The sequence below is a fragment of the Patagioenas fasciata genome, chromosome 2, assembly GCF_037038585.1.
Source record: "Patagioenas fasciata isolate bPatFas1 chromosome 2, bPatFas1.hap1, whole genome shotgun sequence".
In the NCBI taxonomy this organism is placed as follows: domain Eukaryota; kingdom Metazoa; phylum Chordata; class Aves; order Columbiformes; family Columbidae; genus Patagioenas; species Patagioenas fasciata.
The window spans coordinates 118,788,131-118,814,378 of record NC_092521.1 but is presented as its reverse complement, the minus strand read 5'-3'; the positions used below and the strand labels follow the sequence as shown (position 1 = coordinate 118,814,378).

At 37.0% G+C, this 26,248-nt stretch overlaps 2 protein-coding genes across 4 annotated transcripts in view; one reads left to right on the top strand and one right to left on the bottom strand.

Annotated features, from left to right (window-relative positions):
* The window catches only part of ANLN (anillin, actin binding protein), a 28,496-nt gene extending 8,943 nt beyond the window's left edge, over nt 1–19,553 (top strand). The window contains exons 8-25 of one of the 3 annotated variants that reach the window (XM_065830115.2): nt 157–274; nt 1,181–1,297; nt 1,857–2,083; nt 2,640–2,788; nt 3,083–3,230; nt 3,885–4,020; nt 4,343–4,525; nt 6,242–6,368; nt 7,294–7,342; nt 7,422–7,478; nt 8,189–8,227; nt 8,534–8,555; nt 9,185–9,297; nt 10,950–11,003; nt 13,839–13,925; nt 15,430–15,537; nt 17,567–17,739; nt 18,142–19,553. In XM_065830115.2, the coding sequence (XP_065686187.1) occupies nt 157–274; nt 1,181–1,297; nt 1,857–2,083; nt 2,640–2,788; nt 3,083–3,230; nt 3,885–4,020; nt 4,343–4,525; nt 6,242–6,368; nt 7,294–7,342; nt 7,422–7,478; nt 8,189–8,227; nt 8,534–8,555; nt 9,185–9,297; nt 10,950–11,003; nt 13,839–13,925; nt 15,430–15,537; nt 17,567–17,739; nt 18,142–18,265 (2,031 nt within the window). In that variant the 3' untranslated portion in view covers nt 18,266–19,553. The remainder of the gene's footprint in view (nt 1–156; nt 275–1,180; nt 1,298–1,856; nt 2,084–2,639; nt 2,789–3,082; nt 3,231–3,884; nt 4,021–4,342; nt 4,526–6,241; nt 6,369–7,293; nt 7,343–7,421; nt 7,479–8,188; nt 8,228–8,533; nt 8,556–9,184; nt 9,298–10,949; nt 11,004–13,838; nt 13,926–15,429; nt 15,538–17,566; nt 17,740–18,141) is intronic. The other 2 variants (XM_071804826.1, XM_065830116.2) reach the window with 2 other exon arrangements.
* Nucleotides 19,554–21,339: 1,786 nt separating this feature from the next.
* AOAH (acyloxyacyl hydrolase) overlaps nt 21,340–26,248 on the bottom strand; it is an 84,655-nt gene continuing 79,746 nt past the window's right edge. The window contains exon 22 of the mRNA XM_065830117.2: nt 21,340–23,865. Within this exon, the coding sequence (XP_065686189.1) occupies nt 23,737–23,865 (129 nt within the window). The 3' untranslated portion in view covers nt 21,340–23,736. The remainder of the gene's footprint in view (nt 23,866–26,248) is intronic.

Sequence of the window (26,248 nt, the reverse complement as noted above, 5' to 3'; positions counted from 1 at the left end):
TTACGTAAATAAGTAGAACCTTCTTGATATTGGATAGGCAGCCTCATTTTCATAACAGGTGTTAAAATTGTGGTGTGGGTTTTTTTTTTTTTTCTGGCACTTTTCTTAGTCACCTTGAACATTATATCCTAAATTTACTGTTTTTATTTTTGCCAGGAAAGCCAATCTCAGGTTAGTCCAAAACGTCTTAGTTCAGATACCACCACTTTTGGATCAGCAGAAGACACACAAGCAGGTGATGGGCCACCAAAGTCTCCCAGCGTGGAGTCTTCAGGTAAGAACTGTCACTGTTTGCCTGTGGCTAATACCAGACTGAAGCACTACCTCGACACTGAGCAGATAAAGATGTTTCTAGCACTGAAGCATAGAACTGGACCTTTTATTTGGTTACTCATTTGTCTAAATATTCTCATATAATATTCTGCTCTCCTATACCACTTGAAAGATCGACAGGGCAGACTGCCTTTTAGTTTCTCAGTGGGTTTACCTGTGTTTCATCCTTTCATGCATGTTAAGTGTGGGGAGAGTGAATGAGAATTGTCAGTTATAGATTCAGTCTTTACTGTATCTGCGTATTTAAATTTCCACAACAATCTGATGGGAGGGAATTATTCCCTTATCAATATGCCCTTATGATATTAATTCTTATAGTAGGGGATATGAAAAGCATTCTGAGATGCTTGTGATATCCTGTCTGGTGCTTACTGAGTGGAAGAGTGGGTAATCATGCTATCAAATGTGCTTCCAGAAGAAGAGAATGATACCCTGGTTTTGGGTTTGGTTTGGGCGGGGTGTTTTTTGTGTGGTTGGTTGCTTTTTAAAATTTTCCCTTTTAGCTTTTGAGTGGCTGCACTCTACTATGGTTTCAACATTGTTTCTTGTGCTATGGGTTTTTTGATTATACGGCAGAAGTCTAACTGTACAGGTTGTGGAGGGTATGTATTCATATGCCTTTGTTTTTTGACAGCACGTTAACTGGAATACTTAATCTAGCAAACTTTTTGTAAGTTGTCAGCTATCTTCTCAAACTTCCAAAGTTCAATAGCTAAAAAAAACCAACAACAACAACAACAAAACAAACAAACAAAAAAAAACCAAAACCAACCAACCAAACAAACAAAAAAACATTCAAAGGCTAGACATGATCTTCAGCAACCTCTTTTTTTCATAAACTACTTAGATGCTCCTAAATGTGAAGAGAGTGATAAACCCAGTCCTCTGAAAAATACTGAGCCAAAGAGCCCTGTACAAACGATGCCTGTCTCAAAACTTGAGCAACTTGCTGAGAAACCAAAAGGTTTGTATTGAGAAGATGTATATTAATGCACTTAGCTATCTGTTGCCACTTGTCCAGCAGAGTGTTAATATCCTTGAAGTCTGAACAATGGATTCAGCATACATCTGCTTACAATCCTATGTGTTTTGTAATAAGGTTTATATAAAACAAAGCAGGAAAGTTCTTTTATTGTAACCCTTCTTTCTTGACATTGAAGTCTTAAAGGAATATATTAATGCTGCTATTAAAAGCTTATTGGGAAAGGACAGAAATTCCTGCTCTACTATGGGACTTACAGTTAAGTTTCAGACCTGTTTTAACTAAAATGTTGAAACTTGTCTAACAAGTGCATCTTTTTATACACTCTCTATCACTTATGCAGTATATATGATAACAGTATAGTATACTTCCATCCTTATTTTAATATATTGTTCTGTATGCCTGACTATAATAAGTGCTTTTTAATCGAGCTTACTTGAAAAGCAAAAATAGTTGGTTTATCTGTTAAAATCTTTCTGTTCATTTAATGAGAAGAGTTTAGTCTTGCTATTACTAATATTTTTAAAACATCATCCTTTAGATGAAGTATATGAAAATGAAATGGGTGTGGATGATGAGCTGAACAGCTCAAAAGTGATAAATGAAATTTTTGAAGTTCTTCAAGAGACTAGTCCAGACATAGAAAAGCTGAAGAAAGAAATGAGCATGAGCCTGGAAGGTGAAAGTGATGAGGATGAGCAGGAAGAGTCACTGAATATTTCATCAATGTCTCTGCTAACCCCTCTAGTGGAGTCTGTTGGCTCAGAGGTGAGAGTTCTTAGGAGGTGGGGAAGGGCTTGTTTATCGTACAGAGATGTACAATTTGCTTGTGAACAGCAATACTTTGTTGTATAGTGATACCTGGGCAAATAAGTTAAAAATGACATTTTGATAATGAAAACATAATGAGGTAAAGTTATCTTCCTCTGAAAATAGCATATCAGATTGGATTTTCTGCTAAACAAGTGGTTTATCTTCTGCTAAATTAATCTTGAGTATATACATCTATTACTTGTGCTAGACATCCAGTGGTATACATGTATTCAGTGAAATAGTTGCTGATGAAAATCTGAAGAGAAGAAATTACGTAACTGTGCCAGTTTGGAAACTAAGAGTGAAATCTCTTTGAGTTCAATGATCTGTTGGTGTCTCTAAAATATATAAATAGCTTGATCCATGTCCCAGAAAATATTTGTAAGATGTCTGTTAAATAGTATTAAGCAGTCTCCAAATTTACTGTTTACGTGCAAAACAAGTAAAGGTGAGAGAAAATGGATAATGATTAATCTGGACAGATATCTGTAATATAACCTATTTTCCCTAGGCATTTGTTTCTCCTTGTAAGTCTGGTGAAGGCAGCAGTATCAGTGATGTAAGTCTGAAGTCTGAAAAGTTCCAAAGGACTAAAGTCCCAAGGGCAGAATCTGGAGACAGTATTGGCTCTATGTCAGAAGATCACAACCTTCCATATAGGTAATAAGCACACACACCTTATTCTCTAAGCATACAAACTGAGACACTGGCTTTTTTTAACTCTTCTAATGAACCATACTGCTTAAACTACAGATGAAGCTTTTAATCAAGAATTTTATCTTCATCAAATATTGTCTCTGTGGAGTCTTTATGATATTTAAACTTAAAAAGCACTTACCAGCTTATTTTAAAAGCCATTTATGCAAGTTGAAAAACATCAATACCTGATATGTATATATAAAAAAAGACCTTGGCACACCTGGAAGCATTTAACAGGCTTTTCTCTTTTAAAAGCATCGATGCATATAGATCTCAAAGATTTAAAGAAACCGATCGTCCTTCGATAAAGCAGATTATTGTTCGCAAAGAAGATGTTGCTTCCAAACTAGAAATGAAAAAGAACGGCCCATCTGATCACGTCAATATAAAAAAGAAAATGCAGGTATCTAATGTACTTCTTAATATCCTTTTTCTAATTTACTAATTCCTTCATTAATTCTCCCTTTGAAAGTCTAGGACCTTAATATACTGCTTAGAACTGCAAAATTACATTGTTCAGTGCGAATATCTAACAGTAGGGAATGGTACTGCCTAATTCCAACATAATGCATCTTTTAGAAGGATGATGCTATAGAGTAAGTCTGGAGAGAACAAGCCATCTTTTTGAGCAGGGGACAGGGAATCTATATCTTATTACTGCCTTTGAATTAGGTAGGATTCATAACTACATACTTTCAATTGGCAATATTCTGATCTCTACTGGTGCTTTGTTCGTCTACACCGCTGAATTTCTGGTTAACTGCTTCTTCCCCAGTGAAGGGAAGACTGGACCAGATATGGAGTGTAAAAACATTGAAGTCATTGACTTCCCAACGTTTTTGAAATGCCTCTGAGCTCAAAAAAAGTTGTGCTGCCGTATTCTTTTGCAGAATTAAACTCTAAACTGCAAGATTTTGTAGTTTACTATCAAAATGGTGTTATTTTTCTGACCTTAGCTCCCAAAACACTAATCTTGAGACATTTCCTCATTTCCTTGTTTGAATGTAACACTAAATCTCTCTTCTTGCTAATTATTTTTACTACCGGTTTACTCTAGGAGCTGAATAATGAGATCAACATGCAGCAGACAGTGATTTATCAAGCCAGTCAAGCTCTGAACTGCTGCTTTGATGAGGAACACGGAAAAGGGTCACAAGAAGAAGCAGAAGCAGAGAGACTACTTCTCCTTGCAAGTAGGTTTTCAGGTTCAAGGTCAGTTCTTTGTCTTGAGCACTTTGGGAAGACTTTGAACTCTGGAAATGTTTTTATGATGCTACTTGGTAGCTGCTTATTTATAGTTCTTCACATAGAAAACAGGACAGAATTATCTATTCTGTCTCAGCTTCTTCTATAGGCAAGAGGACATCTTTGTACCCACTTTGTCCCTAATGTTCCCACTCTTCTGGAAGACAATTAACATTTCTGTTGCATTTTACATACTTAAGGCCAAGGAAAAAAAAAGCGTTCAGTGTGACTTTTTCCTCTGTTACAACTGTAATTAATTCTTCTGTGCAGCTGAGAAGAGAACTGCTTTATTGGAAGAACTGAACAAACTGAAGAGTGAGGGTCCTCAGAGCAGAAGAAATAAAGCTGCTTCTGCATCCACTGAATTTGCTCCATCTAGGGGATCTGTTTCCATTTCAGAAATGCGTCTACCTCTAAAAGCAGACTTTGTATGTGGTACAGTTCAAAAGCCAGGTAAAAACAGCAACTGAAAGTGTTACCCCTTCTCTCCCCATTTCCCCATCCTCTCTATGTGTACTTCTAGTTTATTTCCCTTGGGTTTTTTTTGTCTTCTGTGTGACATTTCTCAGAACTCTGGGGGTGATACAAATTTAGAAATTACATATAATCAATCTGCTTTTTGGTTAAGTTTTCAAAATTTTCCTCATCATTTTAATTACATCATTTTCTGTCTTGTGAGTTCCAATAAACTTAACAAGACATTCCCAACTAGTCTTAAGTATCTTTTGTTGGTCCACCGACCTATTGGGGAAGAAGCAGAATTTTGTATCTTGCTGCCTTTTTGCTGCCTTGACATTTTTTTTATCTATGAAATTCTAGTACTAAATATCATTATATAAATTCTGACCTTTGTGGTGGTGTGTAATGCTCAGGAATCCTCTTTTTTTTCAGTTTGGTTAACATCCCAAAATATTTCATTTACAAAGACCAGTCTTTCATTATCTTATTATAGTTAAGTCATTAAAGCATTAAAAATGTGGATTTGTCCCTTTTTTTGTTCCAGAACAATATTTGGTAATATCTTTGTAGGTCTAGATACTTACATTGTAACATACTAAGCTTCTGTGTCATGTGGTTGTTTAAAGAATCATCAAGCCCACAATAACCAGTGTGATTTTATATCATGTCACAGAATATGAGTGTAGCTGGATTTTTCTAACAGGTTCCTACTTCTTACCTCACTAAACTTTGAAGACAAAAGTCACTGGGCAAAGTCTTGTTTAATATTGTTTGCAAAAGTTCTACTAATGAATTCATATGTAACCTTTTTTCTTGTTTAATAGTTCTGTGAAATGTAAAGTGTATTTTTTATATCTTCAAGTAAAACCCCACAGCCAACAATAGAAATGTCAATATTTGACCTAATTTACCCCCTGACATATTACTTTTCTTGTTGCATAAGACTATTCATCTGTGTTACAGAAAAGCCTTTCAATTTGTTACAAAATACATTTTTTTTCCTGTTGGTAATTCTTGCAATCAGATTGTCCTAACAAACAACTATGAACCGTTTGTCATCCCAATTTTATTCCAGAAGTGCAGCATTTGCTATACATTGTGCACCAGAGCAAGATTTTTTAATCACTTTCATTTCTGAAGAGAACCTCAAATGTAAAGAGTACAAATCAGTGCTTACTGGAGTCTCCAACAGCTGTTCTGAAAGCTGTGACTTGTCCTACACCTGACACTACTGAGATGTGCTTTTGTGGTCATCTTTGTTTTTTATCCCCTTGTGTGAAAAGTTAAGGAAATGAGTTGCCTGGATGACTAGTTCCTTCATGGGATAACAAAAAGGATGAGAATAGGAAGTAACAAAAGCTGCTGTGTGGTTAAGCTGACATACCTAGAGAATAGCACTGGAGTCTAAGATTAACTGCTGAATCTGATTGAAAGTTCTTCCTCACCTCTCATGCACTGGGTAGTGTAGGTCTGGCTTCAGATGCCTCAGGCAGTAATGCAGTTGTTGTGAACCTAGTGGAGACAGTCTTACTCATGGACACAATATGGGAAAAACCTTGTTTTAAAAATAAGTCTATAAGCAAATCATGACTGTAATCAAGTGTTTAAGTAAGGTGAAACAAAAGTGTGATTAATGACAATGCAGGACTTGAGGGTTTTTAGGTACTTGGACACGTCTGGCTAACAAAGTCATCTGATATGTATTTACAGAAGCAGCAAATTACTACTATGTAATAATACTGAGATCTGGATCAGAAAACTTGGTTGCAACTCCATTAGCAAGTACTGCCAGCTCCTTGAATGGAGATGCTCTTACTTTTACTACGACATTTACTATGTAAGTATAAATACACTGTTTGGAACCAGTTTCAACTCTGATGGTGGAAGATGCATAAAAATATTTAAAATCTTTATATAAGGATGTCATATTCTGCAAACAAATATGGTGAGGTCTTGTGGTATGGGTATTTCCTGCTTCAAGGAACATGTGGAATGCACTTCTCTCAAAAGAGCAATCTAGAGTTATCCTACCATCCATCAACTAATCTGTCTCTTGCTTTTTCTGCTTTTGTTCTTTTCTGGAACACCTGCAATGACAGATGGATTCCTCTGCGTGAGACAATGTATTTTTCTCTCTTGCAACAGCTAACATTTTATATAACCATTTGTTTTTTGTGTCTGGAAAAAACAGTACTCCTAAAACTTCAGCTCTCATAGGTTAGCTAAAAATGCTGTGAGTTCAAATGGCTGTTTGTTAGTAAAAGTCTTCGAAAATAAATAAGCAAACTCCATTTTTTGGAGTCCAACCCAATTGGTACTTTCACTTAAAACTATTTACTCAAAAAACAATCTGTTTCTAGAAATACACGTGCCAGCGGTGGACTGAACGATGTATTCTGAGAAACAGTAGATGCACACTATCTACCCCTTGCTCGCCCTCCCCTCTTGTGGGAAGTATCTTTATAGTAATACACTCAAGTATTAAAAATGGCAACGCTGCTTGCCCTGGAGATTACTATTGTAGAAGTGAAAGGATGTCAGACAGCCCAGTTGACCTGCAAGAACAAACTGTGACTATTAATAATAAGAGTTTAACTATTTGTCAGCACTGTGGCTAAGCTTTTCTTGAGTAGAACCTAGCTGCTCCCTGGAGAGTTTTAAGGAGTGGAAGGATGGAAGAAGTAATAAGTAACCTTAAAACATAAACCCACTGTTTTCTTTAGTCTGTGTTTAACTTATTTTTCCCCTCTCCTTCCTTTTAGGCACGATGTGTCAAATGACTTTGAAATAAATATAGAAGTTTACAGTTTGGTACGTATTATTTCCTGTAAAGAGGAAGTATAAGGGAGAATGATGTGTTGTACTTTCTCAATACCTTCTTGTCTTACAGGTGCAGAGAAAAGAAGTTACAAGCACTGAAAAAAGGAAAAAGGCAAATAAATCGAAGGTAAATGAAACCTGAAAATCGGTATGTTGTATTTCAACAGAAGGTACACTAGAAAGACTGTAGTGTTCAGGGACAACTGTCTAATAGTCTTAGACAATCTGTTGCTTGCTTTAACGCTTCTTGTTCTTTCTTGGAACATCTGCAATGACAGATGGGTTCTAGAGTTCTGCAGCTATTAGAAGATTGGACCTGCAGCACTTGGTTGAGTCTGAAATATGTTGGAGGGGAAGGAAAAGGAATCTTACTAGTTCTGCAAAAATGCTATGCTTTGCAAACTTTCATTTGTTAGGTGTAGTGCCTCTGATAGTGATTTAGTGCCATTATTCTCTATTTTACTTAATATTCCTCATTTTACTTACAATACACCACTTAATATGCCTGATGCTGCAGTCTGATTTGTCTTGAAGGTTTTATTGATCAATTGCAACACTTCTTTCCAGTGTTAAGCAAAAGCATTAGTTGCTTATTTTTAAAGGAAATGTCTTGATTCCTTGGACACAAATATTTCAGCTTGGATAGGGTGCACATTTCAACTGTTTGTGCTTTATTAAGGCCTTGTGACCCCAAACAAGAAACAAGACTTCTAAGAACAACTATTATCCGTTAAAAATTGATTTAGATGATAAGCCTTCAGTAGTTTCACAGTATAATTTTCACACTGTGAACAAATTCAGTAGCAAATACGTTTATTTTCTGCTATTCTTTTGTAGGTTATTACTCCAAAGAGACTATTAACATCTATTACCTCTGTAAGTATGAATAATATTGTAACCAGATCTGTTTGACTGCTTCCAAAGGCCATATTCTCACTAAATAAGGCTGTGCCTGTGTTAGACTCTTTGTGTCCCTTACTTGAAAAATCTATAAACTGTCCAGCTTCTTGCCAAACTCTTCATCCATCAGCTCAAAAAACAGGTAACAACTCTAAACATGCGATGTTGGAAACATGGAGTTATTACATGTTTATTCAGATTTTCTTCCCAAGTTGTTTTTGTTTGTTTGTTTTTTTTAAATTACTTTTCCGCTAAGATTTTTATTTTTCTTTCTCTTTCTAGAAAAGCACCCTTCTTACTCCAGGTAAGTAAAATAACAAAATGTTAGGGATTGGAAGGGACCTCAAAAGATCACTTAATCCAATCCCCCTCCTGGAGCAGGAGCTTCTAGATGAGGTTCCACAGGAAGGCATCCAGGCTGGTTTTGGATGTCTGCAGAGGAGGAGACTCCACAACCTCCTTGGGCAGCCTGTTCCAGTGTTCAGTCACCCTCACTGTGAAGAAGTTTCTTCTCAAATTTAAGTGGAATCTCCTGCATTCTAGTTTATACCCATTGCCCCTTGTCCTATCATTGGTTGTCACTGAGAAGAGCCTGGCTCCATCCTCATGCTTCATCTTATGCTAAGATGAATAATGTACACTTGCTGTCTAAAGCAGTAAATGAATAAATGATACTTGTAAGAGATGATAATTCGGGACCAATAAAATGCTTTGTCTTCTTGTTTGTGGATATTTCAAAACATCTTCTGAAAGACTTATTGAGGAGTGTGTAGTAAGAACCTGTCTGAATGTCCTGCTGGATTGCACTGCAAAGAGTGCGTCTCCTGGAGTAATGAGTAGAGCACACATACGGTAGTACAAATAAAACCTTTTTAAGCCTTGCAGAGTCCTGATTGCCGTGTTACAACTTGTCTTTAACTTATTTCTCCACAGCCATGTCCAGTCCAGGTGGCCCTAATGCTGTACGCACTACTAATTTCAATCTTGTTGGATCCCACAAGCTGTCGCTGTCTTCTGTAGGAAATGTCAAATTTGCATTGGACAAGGTAATGGAAACTATTGGTTGCTGATCCAAAGATACTACTAGAAAAAATATGAGGCTGGGTTTACTGTTTTCAGGTGAAACTATCATCCTAGAAATGAAACACATAAAACTCCCTATATATAAACCTATATCCATATTAAAATATGTATAGTTGTTGTTATTCATATTTAATTTTATGTGACTGAAATGAAATTCAGATACAACAGAAAAAGACTTAAATTATTATGCCAGATGTTCTTACCTTTCTGTAGCTGAGTGTAAGGTATAGTTATGCAAAGATAATGAATGCATTTTGTTACTGGTTTCCTTCCACTGACAAAAAATTATGTATGCAGGTAACATCTCTGTGCATGGTCTTCATATTTTTTGTTGCTCTTACAGTCTTGCAGTCATCACTAAAAAAGACATTTAGTGTGTTTTAACGATAATGAGGTATTTGAAGCTTTCTACATTTAATGGACTTTAAATTTACTGAGTTTATATAGTTAGGAATATGAGTTTCCTTTCATATTCCAATTAAATTTCTATAAGCAAACTATCTGAGTATTTTTGAAAGAGAGCTATTATTGAGTTTTATATCATTAGTTCCTTGACTAAACTGAGTATGTTTATTGGCTCTTACTATTAGAAGTTAAAAACCACGTTGTTATATTCATTGTAATCTCTAACCCTTTAAGTATCTTGCACCTAAACGCTATTTTAATACGTGTTTATGCCAGCAGCTATCCTAAATTAACTTAAATTAATTCAAAAGTTGTTACAGATTATGGTAGTACTAAATTACAGCTTCGTCTATCCAAACAGCAGTGTAAGAATAAATTTTCTTCTTGGCTAATTAAGTCTTATTGTGATTGCAATTACAGCTTATGATGAGAGATGAGATAACAAGAATTGTTTGTGTTTGTACACAAGATTGAAAACAAAATATCACAATAATCCCAATTTGCTTTTTAGAAGTTTTACTTTTCATGGATAGAAATAAACTCCTTTACTGAAACACTTTGCAGAACTTAACATTTGGATTGTTTTACTGACTCTGTGAACTTCCGAATTACCAGCTTTGGTTCTTCAGCATAGATGTTCCTCTTGACCAAAACTATGTATAGAAATCTTATTCTGTGTATGATTTGGTTACTGAAAAACCCCTTGTTCTTGGAGTTGTGAGAATCAGCTTTTACATTATAGTCAGGAATTTGGGTTTGAACTGTTTTAGTTCACTCTTTAGGACAGGACACTGGACTGACCTAGTAAACTGTAGCACAAACACAAGGTTCAAATAGAATTCCAGGGAAGCCATCACGTGGTTAAAATTTTCAAGGTGCAAACTTCAACAGTAATGAATAAGAATTCCCCTTTTTTCAGACAATTTAACAAAAAATAGTTGTCATGTCTGTAAATACTCAGTTTTGTACTGGCCTGTGGCTGTATCAAACAGCTGCTTTTTAACTTGCCCCATGCATTTCTAATACGGAACAACTTGCTGACACAGTGGATTTTTTTGAGTTTCTTTCTTCCCTTTTGTATGCAGTGTATGTAGAAAGGACCAAAATGTACCTATGTATCACTTTCTCCATTTCTTTTTTTTTTCTTTTTTTAAAAAAAAGAACCTTAACTTTACACTAATTGCATTGAGCATGTTTCTTTTTTCCCTAGATAAATTTTGAAGGGGAGGAAAAAGAACTGTTGGGCTATATGTTCCAGGACAAGGTTGCTGTGATCCTTTAGTTTATAACTTAAAACAGAAGACTGCTTCCTAGTGCATGTTGCTTATGTCTGCATGGCCTTTTCACAATGTATTTTTTAAAAAATTATTCTTCTAAAAAAATGCTTACAAAAATTTACTAACATAAGATGTTAGGGCCTTTTAGGACTTTCAGAATTCTACTCCCTGTCTTTTACAACAATAAGCATGCTGCTAGAACTCAAATTTATTTAGACCACCTAGGGTTTTTCCTTAACTAGCATGTGTCTCTTGTCCTCCTCAATCACTAGAGGAGGGTTTTTCTTACTTCAAAACAGATCAATGTGTCTCTTAAAGATTGCAAATCAGGAAATTTGAGCAAATGTCTTGATCAACTGCACAGAACACAGAATCAGCCACTTGGCTGATAGAGGACCAGGGAAAAATGATTGGCAGCTTTAATGTTGGTTTAACTCAGATTGTTGCCATTGAAGAAAATCACACAAAGTAAATCTCTTGTTCTATGTTCTATTGAGACCTTGTTCTGTCAAGACCTATTAGGACTTGATTTTTAAGCAAAAAGTGATCATAAAGAACTAAAGTTTAGAAAGTACTAAACACATAAAGTGTGAGGTTCTTATTTGTACCCAAAGGTGCAATTGAAATATTTTGCTTGGTGTATATACTTTTGGCTTTAAAAGTTGTGTAAATTGATATGCTTAAGATAAAAACAGGTCTTTAATCTCTGAAAATAGTGGTTTTTTTAGTTAATAGTTTATTCAGATCCCTCAGAAGAAAGTGTTTTAGATAACTACATATGTTTTCTCTCAAAACTAAGCAGGTGATAATTTTAGTACCTATCATCTGCTATTTGTAATCGAGTCTTTTAAGAAACCATTTTTTTTAAAAATTCCTGAGTTGTCTTGAGTATCTTTACAGATAATCTTCTATTACAGTAAAGCCAGCTTCTTATGGTAGATATCTGAGTGATCACACCAGAATGCAAGCTAACCTAGTCATGGGTTTTAGTTTTCTCTTCATCTAGTTGCATGTTTAATAAATTGCTTTCTTTCCATCACCTCCACTCCACTTGCCTTGGAAAGGGTTATATTGTTGACTAGAATGTAATATTTTCCCATTTTGTGTAGAGAAAGGTGTTTTGAGACCTGCTTTAGTAATTGGCAATGGTGGTGTAGGCTCTGCATAACTGATATGTTCAGTTTGTTATACAGCCTTTTTGCACTAATGTCACACAGCCCTTTACTGGTAAACTTCATAATGTATAAAGTAGATTCTTCTCTCCTGATGTAAATTAGAAAGGAATGCAAAACCCACAAACTGGAAGTGGTCAAACTTCCTTGAGACTCTCATTCAGAAATGGATTTATTGTGGTTTAGTAAGATATCAGCCAACATTCCCTGATGTAGCATGTAGGTTTATAGGTGTCTTTGCCAAAAAAAAAAAAAATCCAGGACTGAAGCAACTTATTTCTGTTGTCTGCAAAGATTTGACTGTTTTTGCTTTTCAAATGGTCATGCAGACTCCCACTTGGTTCTTGAGACTTTGCTGTACTGTACTGTACTGTAGTGCCAAGTACATGAGCAAGCCATGCATGCTGTCTTAGTTGGATTAGATCTAACATGGAAAAATTACTTGATCATCTTCATGTGCACATGTGCATCCTGTCTGGGAGGAAGCTGCAGTGTGCCTACAATTCAAAGGTGATCGATTTCTAACCGTAACATCTATTTTCATGTTCTGCGGGTTCACCGAGGCCTACAGATGTATACTTTTAACTACCAAGGGTTACTCTTGTTGATCTTAATTAACAGCAAAATTTAATTCCCTTTGATTGACATTGATTCTGTGGCTCTAAAAGTTACCTCATGATTGTTCGTGCATGCCTATTCCCTGACAAGTGGTTTGTTCTTTCCGTTTAAGCAGCACCATCAACCTTTCTGTTTTTTTCTGTTAGACAGAACACTGTTTCTGATTTTCTTTTTCAAGATTCCTACATTGTTGCATATTCAGATTAGCAGCAAAATATGGTGTGTGGAATGCCCTGCAGATCATAATTTGCTTGCTGAATTAGCAATTTGTCTCTTAGCTTCCCTGTGGGGAAAAACAGAAGGGATGTGGTTTCTTGATAGTAGTGTTGGGAGCTGTCAATTGGGTGCCATGTGTGGAGGGATTGGGAGAGATTCAAAGGCAGGGCTTGTTGCACGTGCTTCCTCAAAACCTTTTAATATTGAATAACCATGCAACCAACCTCTGATACAGCAGTTAAGCCGCCCTTTTTTTTTTTTTTTCTTTTTTCTCCCGTGGTATAACATAGGGCTGGGAACCTCTTTTGTTAGAAATGACCTCAACACCACGAGTGCGAGTTGAGAACTGCTTTCATTATTTTTTCTCCTTCTAGTTTTTTTTATGCAAATATTTATCTGAGTAGGCACTACATCAGTATCTGCCAAAAATGCTTATGGCATGCAAGTACCAATCCTGTTTAAGCCCACTTTGATATTTTCCAAACAGCTTGATGTCAAAGTGAGGCAGAAGCTTGCAGGATGTGGACTGTTGCCTTATGTTGTTTTTAACCATGCTTTAAGTGCCTGCTTTTCTATATAAAAGCATGTTCGTGCATATATCCTGAGCAAACTAATAAGCAAGTAAGTCTTGAAAAGCTTCTAAATGAACTTCAAACAAAAAGTGATTATTACTTCTCTGCTTGAGACTGACTGCTTCTTTCTGGCTGCAGATCCTAAGAACAAGATGGTGCTAACACCCTGGCAAAGGTGGCTTGCCCCAGCTGATAGAGCTGAGAGATGTCAAAATCAAATGAATAATTGTTTTGCTTTTTGCAGGTTCCCTTTTTGTCTCCTTTGGAAGGTCATATATATCTAAAGTTAAAATGCCAAGTGGACTCTTCTGTAGAGGAGAAAGGGTTCTTGGTAAGATATTCACTTCAAATTCCTTCCTTGAAAATTACAGGTCCTATTAAATGTAGCCACTTTAACTTCACACATATATTTGTAGTGATTGTGAAACTTAAAACTGGTTGGATTTCCCCCCCCCACCCTGAGCCAGACCTCAAAACTTTCCTAGTTTATCTTCTAAATTTGCCTAAACTAAAGCAACTTTTGAGGCATTTGTATATCTTTTTTTTTCTTCTAAACATTGTTCATTTATTTTTCTGAACTTCAATTAATTTTCTCTTGCTATAATCTATGATGTGAGATGGGATTCTGGTTTCTCTGTCAGAAACTTTTAAAGGACATCTTGGTGGGGTGTGTTTTCCTCTAGTAAAGCCAAATTCTCCCTAGAAAAAGACTTCTTTTTTTTTTTTTTTTTTCCTCACTATGTTAATAGACATTGACTTACAAGGAAGCAACAGTATTTTTTGAGAAACATTTTGAACAGTTCTCTCTCTCAAACTAGACCTAGAAAATGCAGCTGATACTTGGGTCTAATAGAGCTGTTGAGATTATGTCCAGCAGATGGCAGGAAATGTGCTACGAAAACACTTCAGCAAAACATGAACGTTTGCTGTTATTTTGGTGTTTTCAGAATTGTAATTTCTTTAGATTCTTTTCAAGCAGCCATTTCTGTCTGCTTCCTCTTCACTTAATTCAAGTTGAACAGAATTCATTAGATGCAAACATTTCACATGCTTGTTAGTTGCTATCTCATGTTTTTGTGTACTTCTGTAAAATACGTAAAACCTGAAGAATGCTGTTGATGTCTTTCTCTTTTTCCTTTTTTATGTCAGAGTTCAGAAACTCGCTGCATCATTAAAAACTAAGATCTGAATTCTGGACATGAAAAACACAACACATGAAAATTGGAAAAAAAAAATCTGTACAAGTTCAAGAGGGAATAGAAGTCAGATACTAAATTTTCCATTCCTGTACTAAGGAAATGGGGCTTGAAATTGGCATAATCCTACATCCAGTAAAATAACTGCCAACACAAGCATTTAAAAATCAACTTCTGATTTCTGTTAAATTGACCGAAGTCCTGAGTGTGGCCTGTAGATTAGACAAACATTTTGTAATCCTTAATTCTAAATCAAAGATGGCTTAAATACCTAATCATAACTTATTATGTTATAGTAAACATGGTTTTTGAACTATTCATCCTGCGTTTGCTGTAAGTAACACTCCATTATCTTAAAATAACAGGAATGCTTCCCCTGTCAAGATGAAAATTTGGTAATCTAAAGAAGTAGGTTCATTTTGAGCAAAGGCTGCAAAATTGAGACTGGTAGCATAAGCCCATTTTCTAGGCTATCTGGAAAATAAATGTGCTGTATTAGTAGAAGCTTCTCCCACTATGTATTTTTTCCTTCTCTTATGTTTACTCCTATGAAGGGTTGTATCTACAGAACCATTCTTGTAGAAAAATAGTAGAGAATCTGAAAGTATAATGTTACTCTTTTTTTTTTTTTTTTTTAAGACTATGTTTGAAGATGTTAGTGGATTTGGAGCATGGCATAGGCGCTGGTGTGTGCTGTCTGGAAATTGTATCTCTTACTGGACATACCCAGATGATGAAAAACGAAAGGTAATGCTGTTTTATAAACCTCTGTTCTAAAGTTGTGTAGTACCTTACACAACTAGCTGTTAAGTTTTAATAACAGTACTGTTTAGGCTTAAAACATGTAAATACATTCAAAGCATGGGACTCAAGCTCAAAATTTCCTTGAGGAATGGAAAAGACTTGTCTTCATAAATCTGACCTAAATCGGTGCAAACTTAGAATCTGACTACTTTATCTAGTGGGAAAGGAGAAAAGAGAAGGAAGAATCGTATTTAATTTTCCCTTTAGTCTTAAGGCTTTCCATTGCATTTGTCAAATGACTCATTATTTAATGGAAAGTGACCTGACCTTTTGCAGTTTAATAAGAAGACTGTATCTAGTTGCCCTAAGTTTTATCTAAAATAATGACTTTAACAGTTAATATGGCAAGTGGGCGATTCTTCTATAGCTGTAATTATGGACTATCTTATTTGCACTCATTGTTTTCTTGCAGCTCCATGTTGTAGCTAAAACTGGTGCTTTTTAAATGGTTCTCAAGGAAAACTCCAGTTATTGTCTGGCTAGTGAGACAAATCAGAAGTTCATCTGACATTGGGGTGAACCTTCTTGTCTCCTTAGCCTGCTGTTGCAGTGTGCACTAAGATATTTCCAGGTTCTTTCAAAGACTGCTTTCAAGAGTTTTTCTGACTCACTTAAGCAATTTACCAATAAACACTTGCTTATTCGTTGGCAGAACACTTTCTTTCCCAAACTCTGTGGCAAACTCTGGTCCTTTTGGGCCTTCTATGCAAACCCAGATGCCTTAGCTTAGTTTCTTCCCTGCTAACAGAGGAGGACCATATGCTGATAGTTGACATTGCCAAAATATATCAATGTTCTTTCTTTCCCAGCCAGCAGAGAGGGAAAAATCTCTGCCTACTGTAACAGAAGATAGGCAAAAAAAAAAGCTAAGCTAGAAAAGGGTTCCTATTCTGCTTTTGGTGGTAAGAATGAAGCCTTGGAGTCTTGGGTTTTTTTCCAGATTCTTTTGTTGAAAATCTTCTAAACTTGTTTCACTATCATTCTGAGACAAGGTCAGCTATATTCTTTTGATATACTACCATCTACAGCAATATTAAACTCTTTCCTTACTCAATGCTTCCCATTACCAATACTATATCTGTTCAGCTGTGCAAAGAGAGATGTAGCTCAGAAATATCAGTGTTGGGCAATGAGTTCTTTAAATTGTGGAATGTCTTTTTAAAATAAATTTCCCATGGCTGTACACATATCAGCAACATATAACCTTTTTCTTAATGTTCTTGAAATAGAACTATTCTTTTTCCTGTAACTTAGGTTATTTTGACTATCTATGGAATGGTGAACATGCCCAATAAATAGCAAACTCTTCTCCAAGCCAAGAGCAGCCTGTGATGTTTCCCTGATGAAGGATTCTGTAGGTGTGAAGAAACGGAGCCAAGGGCTGTAACTAACTTTAGGCACACAGCTGAGCCTCTGTCTATAGTCAGCAGAAAGAGAGAACTGCTGTGAAATGTGAAATGCTCTTTGAAGGGGCCAGCTATTGACTGTAGAGGGAGCTAAAGCAACTGGATGTGGCACTTAGATGCCTTAGTTGCATGTTTGAAGATGAATCTATATGCTTATAAGTTTTGACAAGAATGATGCAAGCATTCCTAAAGTGCTTGTTTTCTGTAGGCTTTGACAAGCTTTACTCTATCAATTTGAATTTTATTAAGTTTTCTTGAATCTGACAGTTAAAAAGCTGCTTTCTTTTTTAAGCAATAAACAAAAGGAGGGCTATATCTGTCTAGAACCTAGGCCTTTGGTAAGGATTTCTTAGCTGTATTGTATGTAGCTGGGCAGGACATGGTCCATTGTCTGTATTATATTGCTTCAACCATGGTTCTTAAATGCAAAAGGTGGAATCTCTTTTTCTATAGAAAATAGATTTGAGGGGGGTTCACTTAATATGGCAAAAACTGCCAAAGCATATGTTGTTCAGAGTTACACTTGATTTCAGTATTCTTGACTGATGAACTAACTTCACTTTCAGCATCCTTTGGGACGGATAAATTTGGCCAACTGCACTAATCATCGGATCGAACCTGCCAATAGAGAGTTCTGTGCCCGTCCCAACACTTTTGAACTAATAACTGTCCGTCCTCAGAGAGAAGATGACAGAGAGACTCTTGTCAGCCAGTGCAGAGACACACTCTGTGTTACAAAGTGAGTGGATAAAATCTTGAAGGTGGTGTGGGAGAGTTATGGGATGTGTGTGGGAGGGGTGTTTCGCCTCAAGTGATAGCTTTAAAAATGTAGGAGCTTTACAACTTTGTGCCAATGCAAAGCTCTCTTAAATGCTAAGACTTTGGGATGACGTGTGAACTCTTTGGTTCACTTTTCTTCCTTTTTTGTCTTGCTGTCCCATTTCAGTCTTCTGAGGACAAAGAACTCAACTTTTCTAGAAATGGAAATGCCAGGTAGCTTGATAGCAGATTGGGGAATATTTAGCTTTGTTTTTTCCACTACTAGTTGGGTTTCCATATATGGTTGACTTGACATTTTTCAGAATACCTAAGCAGAGGTGGAGAAAGATGCATCTCCTCCATTGAGTTCTTTGCATTTTAGGAACTGGCTGTCTGCTGATACTAAAGAAGAGCGTAACCTTTGGATGCAAAAGCTCAACCAAGTCCTCATTGACCTTCGCATGTGGCAGCCTGATGCCTGCTACAAACCTATTGGAAAGCTTTAAACTCTGGAAGGGAAATAAGAAGAAAACATGTATGGAAAAAACAGCATGAACTACACAAAAAAAAAACTTAAATGGAAATATGGGAATTCCTCTGAGTCACTTACGCTTTAAATTTGAGAGAGTATTTAACATTATACAGGACTATGTTATGCAGTATTTTTATTTCACTTTAAGAATTTTAAAACTTTTTTACTTCCTAGCTTTTGAGTGTGGTAGGAAGTAATTAGTTGTTTCTAAATGTGCTAAATATTTATGTAACTCCTTTTTTGGAAGTCTCTTTTAGCTAAGTACATTCTCTTCTTTAAACAATTAAATTATTGCAGGAAATCACACCTAAGGGCAGGAAGTGGGGGCAAGCTAGTGAAAAAACAAGCTTACTAGATAACCCAGCTCCCTGGAGGAAACAGTAGCTCAGAGTTCTCTAACAACGATGGTGCTGAAGCACAAGACTTAATATTGGAGGGTTTGTCAGGTTTTTTGTAATGATCAGGCATAGAAGTTACTAGTAAACTTTACAATATGCATTATAGGTATTTCTTGCTTGCAGTGTCCTTGTGGTCAGAACAAAAGACATGCACAACATATTCATATTTCTTTTGCAATTTCTTGTACGAAACTGGTATGGATAAGTGAATGGCATGTATCCTATGTCGTTTACAGATGTGGAATTATGTATGTAGTATATTGCACTTTGATGGAAATGAAAGGTCTCGAATATTTTTGTTAGGATGGCTATATGGTAAAAATAAAAACACAAACAGAAAAAAATTAGTTTTAGGGTTTTATATGTCAGTATTTCCTGAGATTTATGGTTTGTACAAGCTAGGATTCTCCTCATGAGAATAAGGAATAGGTTATAAAACTTTTTTTTTTTTTTGGTAAGACACTACAAAGCTGCTATGTACCAACTAATACTCTGCTGGCTAAAAGTATGGATCTTCCTCCCCCTCACAGACTTGTCCATAAATGCAGATAAAAATAGTACTTCAGACCCATCATTAAAATAGCAAAACTTCACAGTTAAAACTCGCAATTTTCACAGCTTTTTAGTGAAATACCATCTCATTATTTCACTGTTGTGAATGCAATAGTGGAATACTTAAAATCGCTATTGCTGTTATATATTCACACTTGAAACACTAAATTCTGTTAGATTATACTGTTTTCATGCTGCCACTTTTGTACTTGCTTTTGTCTGGTTTTCTTTTTCTGACATCTTTAAATATTTTCAGTCTATGTATTGATTTATTTTATTCATTTAAAATAAAGCATAAAACTTTCTGCTTTTTTTTCATAATGTCATCTATGCATTTGAGATTTTATAAGAGTTTGTAGGCTGAAGGAGAACAGCTGCACTCCACACCTTGTTTAAAAAAAGGATTCTATTCAGTATGTTTATTCCAAAATACCACTTGAATTGGGAAGATAACATGATGCTTTGGGGGTAGCTAGCACCAAATTTTGTAGTGGGAGGCCAGATGGTCCATGGGCAGTTACATTCCAACCAGTTCATGGTATCTGAATGTAGAGACTGCTAGAGGCCAACAGTTCATCAGGTTTGAGAGGAGAGATGGTTCTTTTGTGATAGAAACAGGGCAGCAGAGTAGCAATACAACATGGAGAGTGGGACATTTCATCTGTGGATACACAACATGCTGTCTACTTAAACTTTCAAGCAGCTGTTACTAAAAATCATTAAATATAGTATTATGAAGGTGTTAGGAATGGAACTGATCTAAGGTCATGACATACTTTTATTTAAGGTAATTAGGCTATTATCCATTGCAGAAACTAATTTGTTTTTTCATTACCCAAGATGAAAAATTGTCCTCATGAAGGAAAGGTAATAAGTGTGACAGATGATGTACATTAGAAAAGCTGACCTAGATGGTGAGTTGTAGGCACAAGCTGTCAGTGATGGTGATGTGTGCTACTGAGCAAGCTGAAGCACGTGACTCTGGCTTAGCATGTGGCGTGCATTTACAGCTTTACTCACTTGCACTGGGGTATGCCTCCTCCCTTCCCTGCTTCCCTGCCTTTTTTTAAAGGGTGAGCTCTGGAAAATTTTTCAAAAATCTTGGTGGGGGTAGTTTGCTTCCTGAGCATTCCAAGACAGGCACAAGGGAGCAAGGAAAACAGTGTTGTGTGGGGCAAGACTCACGACAGGCTTTTGGCAGCTGGTGTATTAGAACTTTGATCAGTGCTAGCAGCAGAGATACTGTAAAACTTGCTAAACAGAATCCTGCGCATCTTGCAAAGAATATCTTGCTGTGGGTGAAAGTATCATACCAAATAAGACTGCAGGGTTTGAAAACCTTCAGATATAAACATTAGAAAATTAGATATTTCATCTGGATATGAGGAAAAACTTCTCTGAGGGTTGCAGAGCACTGAAACAGGCTGCCCAGAGAGGCTGTGGAGTCTCCTTCTCTGGAGACATTCAAAACCTACTCAAACACATTCCTGTGTGATCTGCTCTGGGTGAACCTGCTTTAGCAGGTGGGTTGGACTAGGTGATCTCCAGAGGTCCCTTCCAACCCCAGCCATTCTGTGATTCCATGAAACATATCACTAAGTGGTGAAAGCTTTAAATTCTCAGGGTTATTTTTTTCACATTTGTAACAGATATTTTTGGAAGAGGCCAGACTCCAATAGCTTCAGGTAGCTGTAGATGTTGTGCATCTCAAAAACAGTTGCTACCGTGTGATTTCAAACAAAGCTTCAAGTTCTCGCAAAACAGTTTATGAACACAACAAGATCAAAAAACCCCTTCCCATTTGCAGTGTGCTAGAACTACCCAAGGACATAATCCCCCCCCTGTAATCATGTGCTCTAACTTGGCTCCCAAAAGCACCTTCATAGACTGTTTCTTCTTGATCTGTACTACTATACAGCTTGAATTTCATTGAACTATACCTGGCTTTCCAAAATAATTGGGTTTTTTTCTTTTCTGTTTATTTCTCTTCCTCATGTGTTTGTCAATTTCAACCCATCTAAGTGCCAGGAGACAGTTAAACTAATGGAGTAGACTAGGAGACACAGTTTGTTAGGATAAATAAACACTTTCAAAAGCATTTGTTTAAATATAACACATTTATTTTTAGAATGGTACTGGTAAGTGATTGGTGGTTGAGGTAAAAATCTTCAGCTGGTTTTGGCATTCCTTGAAAGAATGGAGAGGCACAGTGGTTGTAAAAGCTTATGCCTTAAAAGGCCCCAAATCCATCCTTTTATGCAAATAGTTACTGCATTAATTACAAATCAAGTTTCTTACACAGCCTAATTCTGAGCTGTGGAGCTTGCTTCAGGGAGGAGGACACATGGTTTGGTTAGCACTCCTTCAGCCAGGGACAAGCCCATTTCATGAAGTCCCTCAGAGTTCCCTGATCAAGCACAGGGCAGTTGTACTGGGCAAATCTGAGAGCTTTGCTTTAGGATTCAGGTATGGGGGTCTCAGGTCGTCTTTGAGAAGTTGCTGGTCTAATTTTATAAGGAAGTTTTTCTCTGTTGCTCAAAAATTCAAGATGTTTGCTGATAAGAAAATCTATAAATGGAAAATGCTTTGCTCTGGGCAATGAAGCTTATTTTAACTGAGGAAGTTTCAGTGTTACTAGCTTGTAAAACTCCTACTTGTCATTATTAAATCCCAAACTCAAATGAAATACAACAATTTGCAATGAGATTGGCTGAAATTTTGGCTTCTAAATATGTACTGTTCCCTTCCCCCTTTTAACTGCTGCATTTCTGTATTTTGGTGTAAAGGAAATTATCTGATATTCTATAATTATTGTCTTTGCTGTACTTGGTCTATAGTAAAACCACATGGATGCATTTGTCTCTGTCCTTGTACTGTTTTTTAATGAAAGATAGGAAGCCTGTGTAAGTAATGAATATTTAGAAGGTGTTCTACCTGGCCAATGTGCATCGAATTTTATGCTGTTTGGTGGAGATAGTTTGTGTAGAAAGCACATGGATTTCCTACTTTTAATACTAAATAGTCTTCCTTAGACATGCCTCTATGGAGCTGAAACTGTTTCTTGGGAGGCTGAGTATTTTGGTAACATCTAAATGCCTTGAATGAATTGGGCCTTATTAGTAAGTATCATTCAATTAAGGAACGTATTCCCTTTTGGTTTCCTGAAGTAGGTGACTTGAGTATTTCCTTAAACGTTAGCAGTTGTCCCAAAGGAATTTCTATCTTAATAAAAGTTGCAGCACTGACTGTACTTTAAAAAAAAAGGAAGAGACTCTAGGGTAGAAATAATATGTGCTTTAGTCGAAATAGTATTTGCCAGGTTACCCTCTGCCTTTTCAAAATACTGAGCAGATGCATCTCCTGAGGCCATGGCCAGTGTGGTGAGGTCCATACATGGCCAGGCCATCACCTTCAGCTTGGACCACAGCCCAGGAGCTGGTACATGGGTGACCCAGCCAGACACAGAGAACATGTTCTGAACAAACAGCAGAGCAAATCTACCTGAGCTTTGGCTAATTTCGACAGGGTTTAGCTATATCTTGCCAACACTTTCTATTTACTAGATTTTTTTCCACATATAATTAGTGACATTTTATGCTGTCTGATCCCTTTGGCAGGGCTGCAAGTGGGGTAGAGCTGTCTATATGTATTTATTAATTTATTCATCTGTTTTGCTAAGGGCATTGGATAAGTTGGAGAAAAAAAAACCTACTAGTAATTCTCAACCTTCAAGTCTGTGTATGAAGCACAGCAGGTAAGAGCTGCCCAGTATCTTCAGTGATTCCTTAGGTCATGCCTGTGAAAGACACAGGACTGGGCATATCATGAGGAAGCAAAAGAGTAAAGATATACTAAAGCTTGAAAAAGCAACCTGTTTTAAATACATGTAGGTTTGTCAAGTTACTGTCTTATTAATGGGGGGAAGAGAACTCAGCAAAGTGTTCAGTCAGCCTGCACTAATGGTGCCAGGCAAATCAGAATGCTTGTTATGCCTGGCACATTTTAATAAGCAAATAGCAGCTAAATAATGTATTGACAGTCAGGGCAATTGCATACAGACAATTTATAGCAACATCATGAGTTTGGGGTTCCCCCACACTCCCTTGAGATCAGATTAACTGTTGAAACAGTACAAACTGAAAGCCCAAAAATAATGTTCTGCAGGGGAAAGAAAAAACAAACAAACAAAAAGATGGGGCTTGGAGTTTACTATGTATGGAAAAAAACAATCATACAGATTTGCAAACCAGTACAATAAATGGCCTAACTAGCAGGTATCCTTTGATTTTTATTTTCGTAGCTCCACAGAAAAAGCATAGCCTATTTGTGCATGTGAGTTACAAGCTGAAAAGAATGCTGTTGTGTTATGTCCACTGCTACTGGCTCTGATAACTTGCCCTCCCCTTTTTTTGTGTGTGTCTTTAATCATCTTGTTTTGTGGAATGCACTGGGAAGCATCACCATAAACCATGTCAGGGTTCTAGCAGCATGGAAGTCAGTGTCCACCTTGATCTTTGAATATAGCTTCAATCTGCTCGTTGAATGGATTCTCCTTTCCAAGCACTTGAGGCCATTCACGTAACGCCTTCTGCCAGGTAATGCTTGTTCCGAGGGCTCCAGCAATCTGCAAACAGCACAAATACCATCAACTTCTTGTGCCCCTATAAAGTAGTTGTTTCATGCCAGCACTTAGGAGACTCCAACAGAAAGAAGACTCCCCTGTATGGCCGCTTGATGGACTGTAACCTCTAACCAAAGAAAATATTGCACCCAGTTGCTTCAATGGATGAAAATCATTCTGAACAGTAAAAATAAGACAAGGACCATATATCTGCACCTCCCTGACCAGGGATTTCATCCACTTATAGTCTGCAACCACTTGCTGATGCCTGGTCCATAAACTTGTATTCAAAAGCCCTAGAGTCTGATTTTCACACACCCCCACCTCCACCAAAAACCAAACCAAACCAACCAACCAAAAAAAAAAATTTTGAAAGTGTTTCAAAAGCATCACTTAGATACAATCCATAAAACTCTGGCAAACCCAAAGTAACTCATGCTCTCGAATGCTGCTGATACTTCTAATAAATATTCTGTCTGCTGTCCTACAAGGAAACCACGGGTGTTGAGGAAAAAGAGGCCCAATTATATCTATGTTCAAAACCACCCAGCTCTGATGCTCTAAGCTTGCTCCTGCTGCTGGTTGTCTTCAGAGCTTTTTTCCATAAGACCTACAGAAGTGGTAAAATAGCTTTTCTCCTTGCTATCAGAACCACTCTAGCTTTGACATAGAAGGTAAGCACCGAAGAGAAATTGCATCCGTCATATCACGGATGGATATAATGGAAAGGGAATGGAAAACATTTAAGGCAGGAGAACAGGGAAGAGAGAACAGCCCAATTCTCCTTTAACCAAGTTTACACATCCTGCTAATGCATTTTTGTTTCAATTTCTGACCCACAATTATATTCTGCTATACAGCAACAACACTTTTAATCCTAAAACTCGCTCTGACATGGATTATAATTTTGAGGCTTAAACAAGGCTAACAAAGCTTTTTTATTCAGGGCCAAGATGGCTTTATGGAATCAAACTATTTGAATACTGATGTTTCAGAGTTTGGGACAGACTGGAGCCTTTGGAGAACTGTTGTGCACTTCTTTTTAAATCCTGTGCTTTTTGAAAGAAGCTCAAATGATGGGCCAGAAGACAAAAAAATTATTTTATTCAGAGCTAATATACAAAGAGACACGTTTGTGAGGTGGAAGCTCTTAGACTCTGATCACTCGAGGTCTCGCTAAGCTATTGGAGGAATTGGGGGTGAGAGGGATGGGGAGATTGTGCAACAATAGGTTGTTTTCCCCTGGTCAAAATTTCTAATGTTACAAAATGTGGATTTTTCTGGGACATCCTATGGCTGCCAGAGGACTGAGACTGATCTCTTTCAGAGTGGTCCATTCTGGCATGATCATCTCCAAATCTTCTTTACAAGTCCCTAAGTTTCATCTGGTTTTTTTGCCAGAGTTTGTTTGTTTTTTTGTTTAAAAAGTCATACTACCTTTGCATGGTGCACCCTCTACAAAAGTATTGCTGGAAGTATGCTCTACAATGTCTCTACTGTTGACTGGAATTTTAGGCATATGTGCTTAGACTGCCCTAAACTACGTAGGTCCAGCTCAGACATCACTTAATGTGGTCCTAGCGGTTTTGGTAATTTACTTTAGATTAGTAGCATGGCACATAGAAATGTTCTTGATTCTAGAAATCACTTTTCTTGTAGGTCTTTTTTAAATTCCAAAGTTCCTGTGCTTTGAGGCCCGCTACAATTCATACATTTTTGCAATTAATTTTTTTGTGAGGACGACAACCCATAACCAGTATTTTAAAGGAAATATTACCTATTCCTCATAGAGCCCTAAGTGATCAAAACTGGGAGGCGGCTGTGTTTTTCAGCAGCTTCTGGCTATCGCTTTCCTCTTTCTGCACCAATCTGGCAATGGGTATGTCTCTGAGCAAAGTGTAAATAACCAGCTGATTTGATATGCATCACTTCAGTTTTTTTCCTCTCTCTTTGTGGTTTTATTTTTCCTGCCTGGATTGTGCTTTGCTGTGTCTTAAGGAAAGAGAAAAAGGAGAATCTAATCATGCTCAAGCTGTGCTTATCTGGCTGTACATAGTCATTAAGAATTTTTCAGGTGTCTCAGGTTCCAGTTTTTGATGCTCAGGGCTTTTGCATTCTCTCTGGTAACTTCATAAAAGCAAGAAATGAAGCCATTTATGCAGGATCCAGTTGAAATCATAGAATCATAGAGTCATTTTGGTTGGAAGAGACCCTCAAGATCATCAAGTACATCCATAACCTAACTCTAGCACTAAACCATGTCCCTAAGAACCTCGTCTTATAAACAGCTCCAGGGATGGTGACTCCACCACTTCCCTGGGCAGCCTGTTCCAATGCTTCACAACCCTTTCTGTGAAGAAATTTTTCCTAATATCCAATCTAAATC